Raw genomic sequence first — 17,436 nt, forward strand, 5'->3', positions numbered from 1 at the left:
ACCACTATCTTCGGCAAATCAAATATAGATCGAGTCATGAAGCAGGCTCACTACCTGGAAAGCGTAGATCGGCACCGGCAACTCAAATGAATATCCCCTCCCCTGTGGGATCGAGTTTCTAGGGCTTGCTTGACTTGAGGAAACCACTATCTATGACGACTCAACCGACAAGCTCACTTGCTTTCGATCGAGATGGATTTCCAGGGCAGGGCCTATTCCCTTAACTTACAAGAAAATGCGTATTACAATGATGTGATGATTTAGGTTCTCTGGCGTATTGTGCATGCCATGATTGAGGAATCAACGATCCATCGAGGCGAGGCTATCTATATAGTACTGGAATAGGGGCAAGCCCGGCACACTTAAAGCCATTCCAACAATCTTATTCGTCGTAAGCCCTTCTAGCAGGAGCTGAGTAAAGGTCCGCTCAAGGCCATGGAAAGGCAGATAGTACTTGATACAGGACGAGCCCAGTCTCTATCTAGTACGATATTCTGGTATGTTTCACTGAATTGGCATTTCTAGATACCAAACAAGTAAAAAACAGCAAGTTAGTTAGCTCAGTTGGCATAGGCGAAAAAAAGAAAAGGAATCAACGATAAATCGGGGAAAGAGCCGCAAGCGCGATATCATCTCTATATAGGAAAAATGGATTTTTCTTATTTTATAAAGTTATGGGACCCTGGCTTTAAAATCTTTCTTTTTTCTCGGCTCGAAAGAGAAAAATCAAAGTCAGGTAGCCGACGAAAACCGAAATAGCACAGATACAAAGTAAAGAAAGTATACACGCGATAATAGATAGATATATATTATATATAATGTTAGAAGGAGCTAAATCAATAGGTGCCGGAGCTGAACTCGTATTCAGAGATGGAGGAAATCAAGTCTCATGTTGCTCCTCAGAAAATGCGTATAGTATATAGTAATAGTAATAGTAATAGTAATAGTAATAGTAATCTCATTGGCCCACTAGATAAGGATGGGACAAACGCTCTAGTGTATGCGAAACGAGCATTGCGTTTTGTCCGAGAAGTTCGTGAAAGAGTGCTCGTTACATCAAAAGAGATGGCGATGATCTGTCAAATCGACATTGTGTCGGTGTTCAGTCTCCCGCTCCTGTTCTCAACTATACTATGGCTTTCGTTACTATACTATGGCTTTCGTTGGGTAGAGCACGGGAGAATAAAGTCTATAGTGTATGCGTTACTGTACTGGGAAGCTAGCATTTTTGCTTGTCATGGAATCAAGTCTATTTGTTCGAATGTTCTTTTTTTCGTTTCGTTGGAAAAACCAACGCCGACGTCAAGAATGGATCAGTCTAGTCTCCTTTCTCTTTTGGGAGCAGAGCTGAAAAAGATGGAATTGTCAAGTACGATGATATTTTTATTAACGGATAGAAAAATGCTATTATCAAGTAGTAAACCCATTATGATTGCAACTCGTGGGATGCCTGGAATCCCACTAAATCGAGAATCGGAATCGGTGGAGGATGTGCATAGGGTACTCCGAGCCCTCCCCTTATTTAGAGAAATGGAAGGTATCTTGCGTGAGAGGAACCTGAATCTCCCGTCAGTACAGGAAATAAGCGCTTTCCGTGTGAATCTATTCTCTGGTATCCGGCGTGAGAGTGCGATTGCGGACTACGACGCTTTTTGGCGCTCCTTACTCGAGGAGATTCACACACCTCAGGGACGTAGTTGTTTTGGTCAGAGAATACAAGATCTGCACGCCCGAATGTCTGCCGAGGGCAACTGGGACTACTTGATTGCCCAACAAGGCAGAGGGTATTTTGGTAACCTACCTAATCTCAACAGCCCGTTGGATCAATATCAATTTGGAATTCACCCAATTCTGGATCTGAATATTGGTGAGTACTATGTCTCATTCACAAATCTATCCTTGTCTATGCTACTCACTCTCGGTTTGGTCCTACTTCTGGTGCTGCCAATGATTCTTCGTTCATTAGAATGTCGATTCCTCACAATCGCTCTTTGTGATGCTGCGGAACCATGGCAATTAGGATCTCAAGACGCAGCAACACCTATGATGCAAGGAATCATTGACTTACATCACGATATCTTTTTCTTCCTCATTCTGATTTTGGTTTTCGTATCACGGATGTTGGTTCGCGCTTTATGGCATTTCAACGAGCAAACTAATCCAATCCCGCAAAGGATTGTTCATGGAACTACTATCGAAATTATTCGGACCATTTTTCCTAGTGTCATTCCATTGTTCATTGCTATACCATCGTTTGCTCTGTTATACTCAATGGACGGGGTATTAGTAGATCCAGCCATTACTATCAAAGCTATTGGACATCAATGGTATCGGAGTGCGCCTCTTAACGAGGGTGATTTAAGTGCAACGAAATGTACCGGTGGTTCGCGAAGCATCTGGCTTACCGGTCATCTCCCATTCCCGTCGTCGAGAGACTAAAAGAACTATAGCATGCCAGAAACGGGGAGTTGAGGTGGTTAGACCTATACCCCGAAATGCTCCCAGCATAGGAGCCTATGGTTCCATTCTTGTTATTGCTGGAGGTACACATACCTCTTCTCGGTGTGGTGGAGCGATATACGAAAAATAGATGCTAAGCCCGCAATGTCCGATAACGGGGCTTCAGTAGTGAATCTATCGGCACCACAGCAGTGGCATACAACTTTGGACCTAAGGGCCGGCCCCGTTACCTTTCGGAATGGGGGATCCCCGTTGGCAACAACCACGGTAGTAGTTGCGGAACTACTGGGCCAAGAGAGGACAACCTGTTGTTCCTGCTCCTCCTTCTTCGCTTCGGGGACGGAGGTCCTACGGTAGGTAAGAGCACGCACAAGCACTTGGCCGAAGGGGACCAGCGCTTCTACTCCTCCACCGAGGAGCCGTTCTTGCGAGAAGCAAGGGATGTCGTGAACGGTGGGAGGTCAAAGAAAGAGAATTGACCTCTGAATACAGTGATCCTATGATCTAGATAGACTCCGTCCTTTTTTTTTAGATAAGGGTGACTCAAGAGGGGGGAGAACTACCTAACTAAAGAAGAATAGCGCTCTTTAAAAATAAGAGTAGGCGTGGAGAGCTTTTTGCGGGGAAACTTGCAAGTCAAGTTTGGGGGGAGGCGGGCGTCGACCCAACCTTATGAGTATTCGGACTATAACAGTTCCGATGAACAGTCACTCACTTTTGACAGTTATACGATTCCAGAAGATGATCCAGAATTGGGTCAATCACGTTTATTAGAAGTTGACAATAGAGTGGTTGTACCAGCCAAAACTCATCTACGTATGATTGTAACACCCGCTGATGTACCTCATAGTTGGGCTGTACCTTCCTCAGGTGTCAAATGTGATGCTGTACCTGGTCGTTCAAATCTTACCTCCATCTCGGTACAACGAGAAGGAGTTTACTATGGTCAGTGCAGTGAGATTTGTGGAACTAATCATGCCTTTACGCCTATCGTCGTAGAAGCAGTGACTTTGAAAGATTATGCGGATTGGGTATCCAATCAATTAATCCTCCAAACCAACTAAACCGGGGAAGCTGAAGCGGAAATGCAATTCTCGGGTGAGGGAAGGCTTCGCTCGCTCGCTCAAAAAGCTCTAACGCTCGTTTACGAGTGGAGTGCATAAGCCCTTATTGAAGTAGGGCGAGGCCTTACTACACGAGCTCGTAAGTAAAGCACGGAACGAGCCTTGTCTACGAAGCTTCGCTTCATCATCTTGCTTGCTTCTGCCGAAGCTTAACGCACTATAACATAGGCATGCATGATGGTATGGTAGGAAGACTCCTTTTAAGGCCGACCACTACATAGGAGCGATAGGAAGCCAAGCCGTCAAAAGGAAAGGCGAGCAGCCCTTATTGCAATAGCAAACGGCCTACTTATAGCCCTATTTATACCCTTTATCGGGGACGGGCCTTACAAGCTCAATAAATTGCAATTCTTCACCTTTTCCTCAGACAGTGGGAATGAATTTTCTTACTTGATTGACATTGACAGATATGTGTACCACACCGAACAAGCAATATGTCATATGCTTGATGTACCAGCCAAGCCAGCTCTTTTTTTCTCCGTTCCCTTATCCTTAGCGCTAAAGTCAAAATAAAATGCAAGAGAGTTTGTATTTGCAAATGAAAATGAATATGGATCTAAAAAAAATTATATAATCAATCAATAAATAATAATTGGAATAATATAAAAAATATCCTTCGCGTATTCGTTTAGAATCTTGTTGACCCTACTCGCTTACTCCTATTTTCCTGCTTTCTTTTTCGACAGAATTCATTCTATTCTAACTTTCTTGAAAGAATGGGGTTCTGGGCTCACCCTCTCTTCCTTTTTGAGAAAGATGGGCTGCCCTGGGAGTCTCGCCTTGGTGATTCTTTCTCTCTTGGGGGTCTTCTTCGGTAGCGAATCCGCTCTCATAAATTGGATGAATTCTTCTGGGTCGGCTTCGGGATCCGCCTCTGAGAGTTGGCAAAAGTACCTCAACTTATCGGAGTCGGAGGAAAATGCCGCGTCCGAACCATCCACAAGCCACACCCCGCCGAACCCTGAACCTGAAGCACCATCCATTTCGTTCTTGCGAGAACGAATCAAAAATGTTATTCGCTCATGCCAGCGTATACGAAAATAAAAAATCCTAAAAAGGATTAACGAAGATCTTCACCTTGAAACGGCGAGCGCCGAGAAGCGGGTAAAAATCGCCCAGGTCCTCGATAACATGAACTGGAAAAGGGTTTTCTTTTATACCTATACGGGGGAACCTAAGATAAAGCCCATATCGACTTAACGGTCCACGATTGGGATCGCGCACGAAAAGGCTAAACACAGCCTTTTTCTTGTCCTCGGGACAGCGGGCTAGTCCCGTGCCTGTTTTTTTGAGTTGGGGTACACAATCTTCCTTGTGACTGCCAAACCAGATTTCCGTTTTTAGGGAGAAGGTGTAGTCTTTTTGAACGGTGGTATCGTCAAGAAGAACGAGGCCCGCCCCATTTCTGGGGCGGGGGGAAGGAGAAGTGGGACTGTGGGTCTCCTTTCATTTCATACAACCTGATGGATTCGATGCTTCTTTTTGGCTACCTTTTATATGACTCTGACTATTGCTGTTAATAGATACCTGCTTGCTTCTTGCTTACTGGCAACCTTTATAAGATCTCCACCTTCAAGCTTGAGTACAAGCAGCTCTTTAAAAAAGGGGAATTCCGGTCCCTCCCTATCCTTCATGTGCTCTTTCAAGATCACCCTCGACAGCGCAGTTAGGTCTTAGAGAAGGAACTGATTTACCTAAGTCTAAGTAAGTAGCCAACTTCCGATAATCATTCCTAGCTTTGCGCTAGATTCAGTATGGTGATACACATTTTAGAAATAACAAGGGATAATAGCTCTTCTTAAGAGAATGGCTGCTTTGGGGGAGTTCTCTTTCCCTCTAACCTCTAACTCGAAATTGAATAAGAGAAGACAAAGCTACGCATTCACTCGTAGCACTCGTTAGGCCCCCCATGAATATGCATGGAGCCATGCGCATGATTCCAAGAGCGAGGCGAAACTAAATAAGAATAACCAGTAATGTCACGAATGAATGAAGCAAGCACTTTTAGATGGTATCGATCAGAGCCAATCCACCCTGTTCTTTCCTGATTATCGTCACTTAAATGAAATCCCACTAGCTGAAATAGAATCCGTCAAGTAAGAGATAAGCCAGAGATCCAGATCATTAGAATACGTTACCGGTCCAAGATGGGCCTCATCGCGAAAAAGAGTATGTTATTCCTATCACTAGGAGTAGTAGCGCTAGCGGCGCAGAAGGAGAAAGTAGCTAAGCGCTAAGAAGCTATCTAGAGAGTTTCCAGCTGAGGTTTCCTATTGGTATCGGCGGAGAACGGATCTGAGAACAGCTTCTGATTTTGTTTTGCAATCAAGTGCAGGATGAAATGGAAGATAATCAATGGAATCCAAGTATCTTTGCCTTCCTTCTTCGCTTATTATCTTTGGCCAATGTCCCAAGAATAGGTTGAGAGAGAATATCCCCTAGCTTGACTTCCAACTCTTCACAGAGCAGTCGATTCGGTCATCACATGTTACTGGTTGGATGACGATCGGAAAACTCTTAGTAGGTTGGGATCAAGAAGAAGGATTGGTGCCGGACAAGAGATAAGAATAGAGAGAGAGTGTAATCAAAGCAAGGGATAACGGTCAAGTGCACATTTCATTCATGTCAAGGCTATCTGAAAAGCAAGGGAAATCATGATTCATTGGATTGGCAAATCAGACAGATTTAAGAGCTATACTTGGCTAAAGCATAAGACAATACTGCGGTGAAAGCCTTAAGCCAGGAAAATAAAAAAATGTTAATGAATTATTGACCCTAGTCTAAAGGTACCAGTATCTTTCCCAAGCACCAACTCGCTTTCGATTTTTTATGTGGGCTCCCTTTTCCTTGTGTTAAAAGTGCCAACTTCTTAGTTTTCGTACTTGAATTCGGAATTGGCAAAACTTGATCCTATTTGACCTACTGTATAGATAGCCCTATTTAATAAGTTGCTCCTATTTTGGTATTTCGTGCATCCGTTTCCACCATCCATTTCTGCCTCCTGGCAGAAATGCAGGGAATGTGTATCGTTCTAGTCTCTTCGAATCAATCAATATGACTATCGGAAGAAGAATAACTACCTTCTCGAATCGAAATCAAGACTCTTCTCTTGCGGGAAGCGTAAGTAGTGGAATGAGGCTGGAACCCATCAATATCGCTAAACCTGGAGAGTTGCTTGTGTTGGGTTCAAAGTTTCGCTCTACCAAGGCAAGGCAAGATATAATATAATACGCATCCAGCTTTAGCTGAATATAGTGAGTGTTAAGCAAAGTACAGTACGCCTTTAGTTAAGATTTATCCCAGTTTAGTTCCTTTTTAGTTTAGTTAAGCCATTTAGTTTAGTTACGTGAAGTCGGCCCTCGAGTCTTAGTAGAGTAGCCTAAAGCAGTGGAAACTTGCCATGCATTCTACTCAATAGGGAAGTTAAGTTATAGAAGTCTTTCTTCCTCTTCTGGTGAAGCTAGCTACTGTCGTTTCTATTGGTTTCTCAAGAGGCTCAAGGTCTTGCTCTACCTAATCCGATCTAGTTCCGGTCTGTAATGATGGATAGGAAGGGTTGAGAGAACTACGTATCTCGCCTAGCATTTGTGTGTGCGCACCTGCTTTTGGGCGGTTAGCGAAACGAAAGTAAAGACAGCTATGTGTGATGAAGTAAGCCCTACGATGCTCGGTTAAGTAAAGACTGCTGTTATCTCATACAAAACAAGGACTCGGGAGAAGAACTAGTTATCCCCAGAGGGGGAACTATGATTCTCTCAGATGTGTCTATCGATATAGATCAAGTTGAGTGTTCAGCGAAGTATGCTAGCCATTGGCCTTACGTTCAGGATACTCCTTCCTGTCCTTGCGATGTTTGGTTAAGTGTTATCAATCAGCTTTCCTCTTCTTCCAGCATTCTTCTAATCATTGGTTTGCCTCTAACGATGGTTGAATAGCTCCTGTTGTTTGTCTCCACCTTCCTTCTCCCTGTAAGTTGTCCTCATACTCCCAGTTCTTTCTCTTCTTTCTTTTCTTCCTCTACGACTTTACTATACTATATTATTCTTGAATAAGCTAGTGATTATCTGAGGCTTACAGTATGGTATACCGAGGGCTAACTCCACTACTTCAGATTGTTGAATCGAATATACCTTCTATATACCTAGCTTAGAGTATTTGAACCTGTTACGTCGATTGCTGAACCACTTTGACGCGTTGGCTTTGGCTCTGGCTTTTCCTATATCTGAATGTTTCGGAAGAGTCCGTGGCTATCCTGCGCGAAAGAGGAAGAACTCAACTCTTTGCAAAAAAAGGAGCATCGCTCTAATCACTTATGGTTGTTCCTTTCCAGGATGGATGGCTACTGCATATTATCATATAGAAATCAAATGAAAACCCTACTGAATTAGGCAAGCGATTATTCGCATCGTTGCTTAGGTGCTCTAACAAGCCGCAATTGGTTAGAGATTGGATCAAGTTCCAGGCTTTTTAAAAAGTGCCTTCCAGCTTACTTAATTGACTCGCATGGGCTTTCTCGCTATAAACGAACTAAACGAAGCGCCTAAAGAGAGAGATCCGCGGGACACCAGTCAATAAAGTAAAAAGAGAGTATTCTCTTATGTAGTCTTATTCCTTCCCACCCCCTTGTGGGTGCTGCTCAAGCAGCTCAGGAGGCGCCAACCCCACAACCACAGGTAGAAGGAGTTCCAGGTGCGGCGTCCAGATCAGGGACTAGTGGCCCGTCCTGTTCGGATGTAAAGGAAAGATGAAAAACTTTTCTCAAACAGTGGGGAAAGGGCCCCATACGTCAAAGCCAGATAAAGAATCTCCAACAAGATTCGAAATTGGATCGTTCAAGTCCAAAGGATAGAGAAGAAATCCTCATGGTCACCAGAAGATTTTTCATCGAGACAAAACGCTGCTAACGCTGTAGTATTGGAATATTGGGACTACTATACTACTGCGAGCGGGAAAAAAAGAAAAACCTTCTGTCGACTAGAGTTTGATGTCGATTTATCCACACTTCCATGACTTCTAGAGGAAAGCTAACTGCTTGCTGGCTGGGAGCTGTATGAGCGGTAACGTCCACGTACGGCTCCGTGAGAAGGTGGACGGAAATTTGTTGTACCTCACTCCCGTCTTCAATGGGGTCTGCTCTTTTTTTTTTGGGAGAGTATGCCAATATGATCTTAATGAGGTGCGGGGCTTTGCATCTGACATTCGTTGGGCTTTCCTCTGCGTCCCGGCCTTTTTGTGCAATAAACCCCTCCGGCCGAAGACTAGTGATAGGTGGTCCCGCGGAGCTTTCGGAGAAGGGTAGCCTAGTGTGTAAGCACAGCAATGAACCGCGGCGAACCCTCAGACGACCCTTCTAAGATAAGGGGGGAGACCCTCAGTAGTGGTGACCCTTTGACTCTTCCACTGACTTATATATGTACCGAATGCTCATACGGGAAAGTGAACTCCTGGGTCTGGGGGTTGCTCCGAGAAAAAATCCTTTCTTTCTCGTCCACTCCAGGGGGTGCGGACACACCTGCGCGGATTACAGGTGACGGTTACAAGAATGGCGGGGAAGTGAAGAGTACCCGACGACATTCAGGGATGAATGTAGACCCATCGGGCAGGGATAATCATTCCGGTCCTGGGAGAGGTGGCGACACCAGTCTGAGCTGAGGGAAGCCAGCCAATTGAGTCACTGAAACGACCGCAGGAGGCGCACCCTAAGCCCAGCTTCTCGGAGCTGCTATTGCGAAATACGGCTTCCTTAATATACAAATTTCCACAAGGGGGCTGGGCTGCTCGCCTTCATAGAAAGGCGACCGGGCCTAGATTAGATGTTCGCCTTTTTATAGAATAGAAAGAGAAGGTAAAGGGGGGCTTTATTGGTAATGGCTGAGGTCCATGAAAGAATCGCTGGAGCACATCAAGCGGGCAGAAGAATGAGATGGCTGATACACAGATATGGGTTTTATTGGCCAAACATGGAAAAAGATTGCAATAAATACGCCCGAGGATGTCCAAAGATACAGACCGATTAAAAACCTGTAAGCGGAAGAATTACATGAAATCATTAAACCTTGGCCATTCCGAGGTTGGGCAATTGAAACAATTGGAAAAATATATCCTCCTTCCAGCACCTTTTAACAATCTTCTTCTGTGTTGAAGCGTAATAGGAAGAAGCCAAAACATTCTTTCAAGAATCTCCAAATCCCCCATCCACATAACCCCTTATTTTCTCTCCAATGGTAGATTCGAAGAAATTCGCATGCTCATATCGTGCTCTCATCCCAACCCCAAGAAAATAGAACTCAAAGAGGAGCCATATGCTTCATATATTGATGGTTTCTTGGAGGGATGGATCCTAATGCAAGCAAGCCGGAACTCTTCCACATAATTTTCAAGGCGACGCTTGGGGCCTTCCATGTTATAGTCAGCCAACTCTATTTTCTCAGGTACCTGAGAAAGAGTAAGAACACCTGCGTTCCAGTATACCATCCTTCCATGCAGTAGTAATCCCCCCCTCTAAAAAAGTAAGTTGAGATTCAAAGCATTCCCGTAAGCTAGTAAGTCAATCAAAGCTATAACTCTATTTGTTAGTTTCAGGAAACTGGTACATATTTATAATAATAATAATATATATTATATCTTTATATTATTATTATTTGGTATTTACCAATTTTAGACTAAGCATAAATTCATTTTGAAAGAAAAGGCAAATCCCCAGAAATAAAGGATTTTTACTACGTTACCCTCAACTCAAAAAGTACTCCGGCAGCGTGAGTGAGTACAGGCTCATATTCCTATTTATTTTCTGACAAGGGAGGGATGCGTAGGATTTCTTACAAGAGAGATCGAAGATAGGGAGGTACTCAATATAATGTGTACTCTTTCAACTGAAGATGACGATTGAACTTTGGTACCGCAGCAAATGATCAAATGGACCGTGGGTACTAAACTAAACTAAGAGTAGTAACAACTATTCCTTCGCAACTTCGCCCTTCGCACTTACCTTTCGTCCGGTACGTTGTTCAAATGTTTTTCTGGGATTATGTTGGTGATCTTGAAGGGTTGTGGGAGTATGCATGGGGGCAGTCTGTTGGTGACAACCTGTTGAACTCAGTTTATGCTATGGGTAAGTGTGTGCAAGACTTTATGGCGGATGAGAAGATTCACAAGCCTACGCTGCTTGGGCCGCATTTTGCTTTGCTGGTAAGAAAATGCAGTAAGTTTGTTTTTTTCCGTCCTGTATTGTTGGTGGGTGATTACAGTATGGCTTTAACTACTAATGTTTGCAATCAAAAGGTTTGGCTGTATGAGCATACTCAAGTGGTAAGTCTACGACTTGGTTGGTATCTGTTTCCTCGATTTAGAAACAGGAAGCTTGAGAACCAGGAGTGAGTTCGTCCCAAGGGTGGGTTCGTGAGATGGATAATGATAGGTTTATCATGCAGCCTTTGTATACGCTGCTGACAGACAGACGAAGAAGCTTTTTTGATGTATAGCAACGTGCGTGAGCCGTGCTAAGCAATCATATTAATATCCTTCGCTACTTATTTTGGATGCTGGTGGCTTGGCTTATTAACTGCTCTAAACCTTGCAATGATCATGGAGGGCGCGTTTGCACTCGTATATTTTATCGGGTCTGGCACTCGTATATTTGCATATTCCCGTTCTCGTCCTATAGCCTATAGCGGATCACCTTACCTCAAATAAGAAAGAACTAACTGGCTAACCCTCGCACTCCAATAGCCTGCCTCCAAAGCAAGAAACCCATCTATAAGTCTATAAGAGAGCCCTGGCACTATAGACCCGCAAAAGGGTTGATCGATCAACATGCCAAGAAACTAGATCTGCTGTTCCACACTTTGTCTTTTATTTGACGTATTCGACCTGGCGCCCCAAACAGAAGGCAGATACTGGCAGATCTACTCCTTTCCTATACTATACTATACCGCCCCGATACCCAGTTTCCTTGGGTAAGAACAGAGATGAAGTCCGTCCCTTAGCCTAGTCTATATCCACTAATGTTGTTGTTTTATAGAGGAAGACTGTCTTCTCGGGGAAGACAGGCTTTCGAGGACAAAAGGAAAGATACATGAAAAAATCCCAACTTAAAGTAGTGGAATTGCCAAGCCTATCGGGTAAGCGAACTGTCTAAGACTGGCGAAGGGAAAGGACTGGTAGGAAACCCAAACTCGGATAGTTGGGGAAAGGAATGCAAGTATGCCAATGATAAAGAGTAACCATCACGCACTTTTCCAGTAGGAATACAGGCATTTCGACCTATCTTTTTTTACTTTGTTAGGGACTCATTCTTTCTAGCGTACAGTGGCACTTGTCACCAGCTCTGCAACTCGTACAGCTATTTCTTCCTCCTTTTAACCTACAACAGCGCTATACCTACTATTCTCTGGCCTTATCTTTCAAGAATGTGCTTGCGCCAGTTGATCTTTCGGGTATGAAGCCTAGACAAGTAGAAGGGGAGAGAGTAGCGAGTTGACGAGCGAGTGCTCTGCTCTATCATTTATTACAAGAAAAGTCAAGCTTGAAAACTGCTTCTTCTCAACCAGGATACGAGCCAATCCCTAGCCTAGAAGCGAGGAGAGAGGGTATTTCAAATTCACAAAGCCAAACTGACAAGCGAGAGCCGGTGAGTAAGGTGGAGGCAGAAAGGAAGTTGTATGAATCTCTTTTTCCCGGAAAAGTATACTTGTGAGGAAATCAAAACCAAGAGGGCGGCATCGCTTCGCGCCTTGTTTTTCTGGTAAGGAAAGTCCTATCCTAGCAATAAGTGATGAAAGTAGTACCCAAGCCATTCGTTGGTCTTTGACCCCTGTAATAATGGTTGTCCCGAGCTGTATGAAAAAAATCGCTATCCTTCCGCCAACCTAAATGAATGGAAAACTTACTATCTCTATCTATATCTCTTTATTCAAGTACCGATCTTATTTCCCGGCTCCAAAGAGCATATTTTAATATTCAAAATAGAAGAGAGAGAAAACAAAAAAAAACAGGAATTGCGCTATCGAGTTCACTGCTTTAGAGAGGGTGCGCAGGGTATCGTCCCTATCTCCTCGTGCCCTAGGCTTATGTATGTGAAAAAGCAAACAATGCAATTTTGTGGAAATTGGATTCTCATCCGTGAGGCCCCAAGTGCTACTTCTCAGGGTAAAGGCAAGACAGCTTGAAAGGTGGAAGCTCTCTATAGTGTCAGTGCGAGTGGAATAGGTTCGATCGATATTACTTCGGCGTCGGCGGGTACGGTAGTATTGTTTGATCCGTTGAGGAGGATTTTCTTTTCGCTAACTCAAAAGTCTTTTTCTTCTATCAAGCAATGTCTCAGTTCCTTTGATTGAACACGTGGATGGAGTAGTTCACTCTGGTTTGAGAAATAGTGTTAGGGCATTTAATTTAGTACCAGAACTTCAGAACTGGGGGAAGACCTTATATTAATATTAGTAGTAAGGACTATCAACGCGAGTACATGCACATTAATAACATAGGTTAACATTCAATTCAAGAAAGTGAGATGAGTTACTTTATGTTGGAAAGGAGTAAAAGTAAGAGAAACATGCATACATTAGTAAGAAAAAAAGGACATCGATATATGGGTAACATAGGCCTCCTCCCGTTCATTAGTCTTGGGTGGGATGCTAGTGGGGGCTGAGCATAAAGCCAGGCTCTTTGTCTTCACTTCCTATCCGTTTTATACTGTACGAGCCGAGCTTTACGTCCTACTAATTTAGTCTTTTCCGATCAGATGCTATTCCGACTTCCCATTTTTCTACTTTTCTGTTGCTATATGCGTAATTCAGGCTCTCTTTATGCCCATGCATGCATACACAAAGCAAAGATGACTTGAAGATGCCTTACCAAGAAACTGGAATCTCTAATCCCTCTTTGGAATACTCATACTTCCTTCTACAAGGAAGAAACTGAGCAGCAGAGATTTTGGCAATAGCAAATCAAATGTCATTTATCCTGCTAAGGTACTTTACTTTCCCTTGACTTTGATTGACTTTCCTTTCCAAAGCTATGATCAAGGAAGCAGGCCAGGAATGCTCTTATGAGAAATGGAGAAGCAGGAATGGTATTCCCAAGCAAAGATAGAAAGAAGCCTTGCCTTCCCTTAGACCTGGAGACATATCCACCAAGAAACCAGAGAAAGCTATGAATGAAACTTCACTTAACTTATAGTGCTTCGTACGCGTTCATTACATGAGATCTGTTTGCCTGTAGTGTAGTACATCCCTCCAGTATTCGAATGAGCTTGATTTCTCGAATTGGTACAATGCTCTTCTTGTCTCTTCTTCTAAAGAGTGAGAGTGCTGGAGTGGCGTGTCTCTCTAGTAAGGTACAACTATACCGGAGCTGATATCTCTTCCGCGGGTGATTCTCCGGTAGAGAAGGCAGTGCTTAATACCGGTAGTTCGACCTTTCCCAACGGATGCGATCCAGACCCTTTCTTGGAAAACCACGGCCTGTTGCTAAGAAGGAAAACGAGTCCTCTCCTGTTGCTCAAGCCCAAGAAGTATCTGACCCTTGGGAGGCAAAGCACTAGAGAACAGAGATCATAGGGGAGGAGCTATCCCCGAGCTCCGGACCAGAACCAGTTTCTCCAACCTGGCCTGCTTCCTTTCCTTTAGCCTTGCTTTTCTTCTGATTCAGTCCAAAGATAGAGACAAAAGAAAGGTAATTATTGAATCGGACTTGGCTTCTTTTTCGGCATGGGCAAAGGTTTGGCAATTCCACCATTAGCAAAGGTTTAATCGGTTGACGGTATCCTTGGGGAAAGGCACCTGCTTTTAGCAATGGTTGTTATTGGCAAAAGGAACACTTTACTCGGCTTGTAGAAAACTCTGGACTAGGCTGAAGCAATTAGTCTCCCGTGTCAACTACTCATTTCTGTTTATCGATTTTCTATGCTTTCGTTCCTCTCTTCCCCGAAGAAAGTATTCCTCGCCTCGCATAGAAGTCAGTGAATTGATGCTCCAATACGGATAGAAGTTAGTTCTTCCTCAGGTAAGAGATCTGAATCATGCCAAAATGATGGTGCAGTTCATTCCAATCCCAATGCGTCTGTTCGCCTAGCCTACTACCCCTAGCCTTTATCCTACTATCCTCGTAACTAACTGTAGTTCATCCATCGATATCCATTCCTCGGCATCCGTTAAAGGGTACCTTTATCCCGTTAAAAGGTTTCGGCTCGGCTTTAGGGTGGGTTTCTCTTTTAAACCAGCCTAATCGAATCCAGGAGTAAGGAATATACAATTGGATGCTTTCCCCCTCCATACCGGGTAATGATTGGTATGGCAAGGCTATCCCCATGATCAGTTATCCCAACCGAATCATCCCCTAGCGCGATTCCTATCCTAAGCATTCGTTCCTACGAGCCAGAGCAGCATCCTTTCCTTGAATTGACGTATATGAGCGTTGTTATCAGGTACGCCAATATGAGATTTTCCGGACTGACTCTTTCCTTTGTTCATAGATCGATCTAATTACGTATATACAGGCTCCGCACCTAGAGGCTCACCTTCTTTCGCCAATAATAACGCTAGAGAACGTAGTGAGCGCTAGAGTAGAGATATTCCTTTTCATCTGAGGTTTATTCCTTCCTATTCCTTTTACGAGCGCAATACTAATCGAATCCAGTCCCATGTCTCCGGTTCTGCTCCTATCCCTCTAACAAAGGCAAAGGGGCACGGTACCAATGCTAGGCTCTCCTTTTAACAAAGTTAGGATCATTCTCATATATGGGCAAAAGTAGTAAACCCGATTTCCCTTCGGAAAGTAGATGATGGATTTTAAAAAGTTGATCTCATATAGCGGGGAAATCAATGAATAGCATTTTCACTAAGCTTTGGAAAAGGAAGTGGGTCACCCATTGCAAAAAAGTTAGGAACACATATAGGCGAAAGTACTACTTTTTAATTCAACTATAACTGAGCGGAACCTTCCTTTTGGGGCAAGGCACGGCAACAACGGAAAGGTTAACCAGGATAAAACAAACCTAGTACTACGCCCTCCAAACAGATCGTATCCTCGGCTATTTCATTAGAAATATAAAAAGCATATTTCCCTGGCGTCAACCCCGGAGGGTGTAGAAACCATTTCTTTTCCTTTGCTACTAGATACGATGCTTTTCGTGTAGGCTACGCTTTTCGCAAGTATTGTTTATTTGTTCCGAATAGAGTATGCCTTGGTTTAAGAGAGGAGGCATCTGGATAGCTAGGGATATTGACACGGATAAGCTCTTAGGCAAAGCAAGGCATCTGCCAACTTGTATGCATCACCCTGTGCTTTTGCACATCAATGGAAAAGATAGGAACAGCGAATCCTTGTAGGAGACGGGTTGGTTTACCGGTGCAGTTCATATGCTTCCTTGCGCTAGAAACCAATACGCACGTACGAGGCCTACGATTCTCTAGTTGTATTGGCAAGGGAAAGAAGATGCTATGGGAATGTTTGGAATGAAATAGCTTAGGAAAGGCAGGATCTGCTGATGAAAGTGGGCCGGAGCCAGAACTAGGATAGGGATCAGATTGGGAGCAGGTTAGATGCAACCGCCGGGAGGACAATCCGACTTCGAAGTACGAGCAGGGATATTCGATAAAAGGAATTCCAATCGGAATAAAGGGTGAATTCGATTAGTTGAACAGGCAGCAGATGAAGTGATGGGAGCTAGCTCACTTCCTTCAATGAACGGATTTGCCTTGATTTGAGATTTCTAATTGAATCAAACTCTCGCCCTTTTGAGATTGAGTTACTTCCTTGCCTGGGCTAGTCGTAATCCCTTCTTCTGTACAAGATGGTTAGAGCTAACCCCAGTACTACTCCTTTGGCTGCAGAGTACCACCTCTTCCTCAACTGGATCTGGTATTCTTCCTCGAACCAGTGCTTCCTCGGAGGATGGTTCTACTTACTGTCCCCTCTACTTTAGGTTTGGAGTTCAGCTACACCTTTTGGCTTTGCATGAATGCCATTTTCCTCTGTGTCTCTTTCCTGCGGGTGCTTGGTCTTTTGCTAAACTTGTTATTTGGCTCTCTTCTTTGTCCCTAGTTCCTGTTTCATGCCGAGTTTCTATAACAGTACCTGCATCCTGCCTTTTAGCTTATCCGTGGACCAGTGCTCTTTCTTTCCGCTTTGAACGGACGCCTACAACTAGATAATTTGTCGGATGACAATACAATACTACAAGCAGGAGGGGACACAAATCCTTTAGATTTCGCTAGTGCAACGCTCGTATTGACCTTTAGCTCGTGGGAATCAATCGTAGTTTTGATTTCATATCCTACGTAGTATTTGCGTGGGCCTCGCTCGTATGCAAGGAATAGGTTTAGGAACAGGGCTAGCGAAGGAAGGGACCAAGGAAGGAATTCGTAGCCCAGAACCTTAAGCAGGAGCTCATAACTACTACGAATGGAAAGATTCCAGCTATTGAAGCTTAAAATAAAAGAACAGAAGAAAAAGATAGAGAGGTTCAAGTTGATGGAATCCAAATCTTATGCTGATTCCAGTGATGATGACATATTTGCACATATATCATATTCCACTTGATCGATATACCAATTCCTGAAAAAAGAAGAAGATAGTGTTGTGTTAACCAGTTGGAATGTCATGAAAGCACTTACTTCCGAGACAGCCTGTCCTCGGCTATTTCATTATCAAAAGGAAGTATTGGCAAGGCTGTAACATTACATGCAGGTCCTAGCCTACGTTCGTTGGTTCAGATCTACTCCTAGCAGTGAGAGCCGGATATGAATACTAATTTGTAGGCTACTTCGCAATGAACACCAGAGCTATATGTTTGTTTATTCACCTAGTTCCTATGTCCGCCTTTTCCGCGCCCGCTCTATCTCTAGATATATCT

The 17,436-nt window shown here is 43.8% G+C and overlaps 1 protein-coding gene across 1 annotated transcript; it reads left to right on the forward strand.

Annotated features, from left to right (window-relative positions):
- The first annotated feature begins 835 nt into the window (after positions 1–835).
- On the forward strand, positions 836–5,034 carry LOC118473873 (uncharacterized). Its single transcript, XM_035963647.1, has 2 exons — positions 836–2,335; positions 3,130–5,034. The coding sequence occupies exons 1-2, from the start codon at positions 871–873 to the stop codon at positions 3,522–3,524; spliced, it is 1,860 nt and encodes a 619-aa protein (XP_035819540.1). The 5' UTR covers positions 836–870; the 3' UTR covers positions 3,525–5,034.
- Positions 5,035–17,436: the final 12,402 nt, after the last annotated feature.

The sequence above is a fragment of the Zea mays genome, unplaced genomic scaffold, assembly GCF_902167145.1.
Source record: "Zea mays cultivar B73 unplaced genomic scaffold, Zm-B73-REFERENCE-NAM-5.0 scaffold_160, whole genome shotgun sequence".
Lineage (NCBI taxonomy): Eukaryota > Viridiplantae > Streptophyta > Magnoliopsida > Poales > Poaceae > Zea > Zea mays.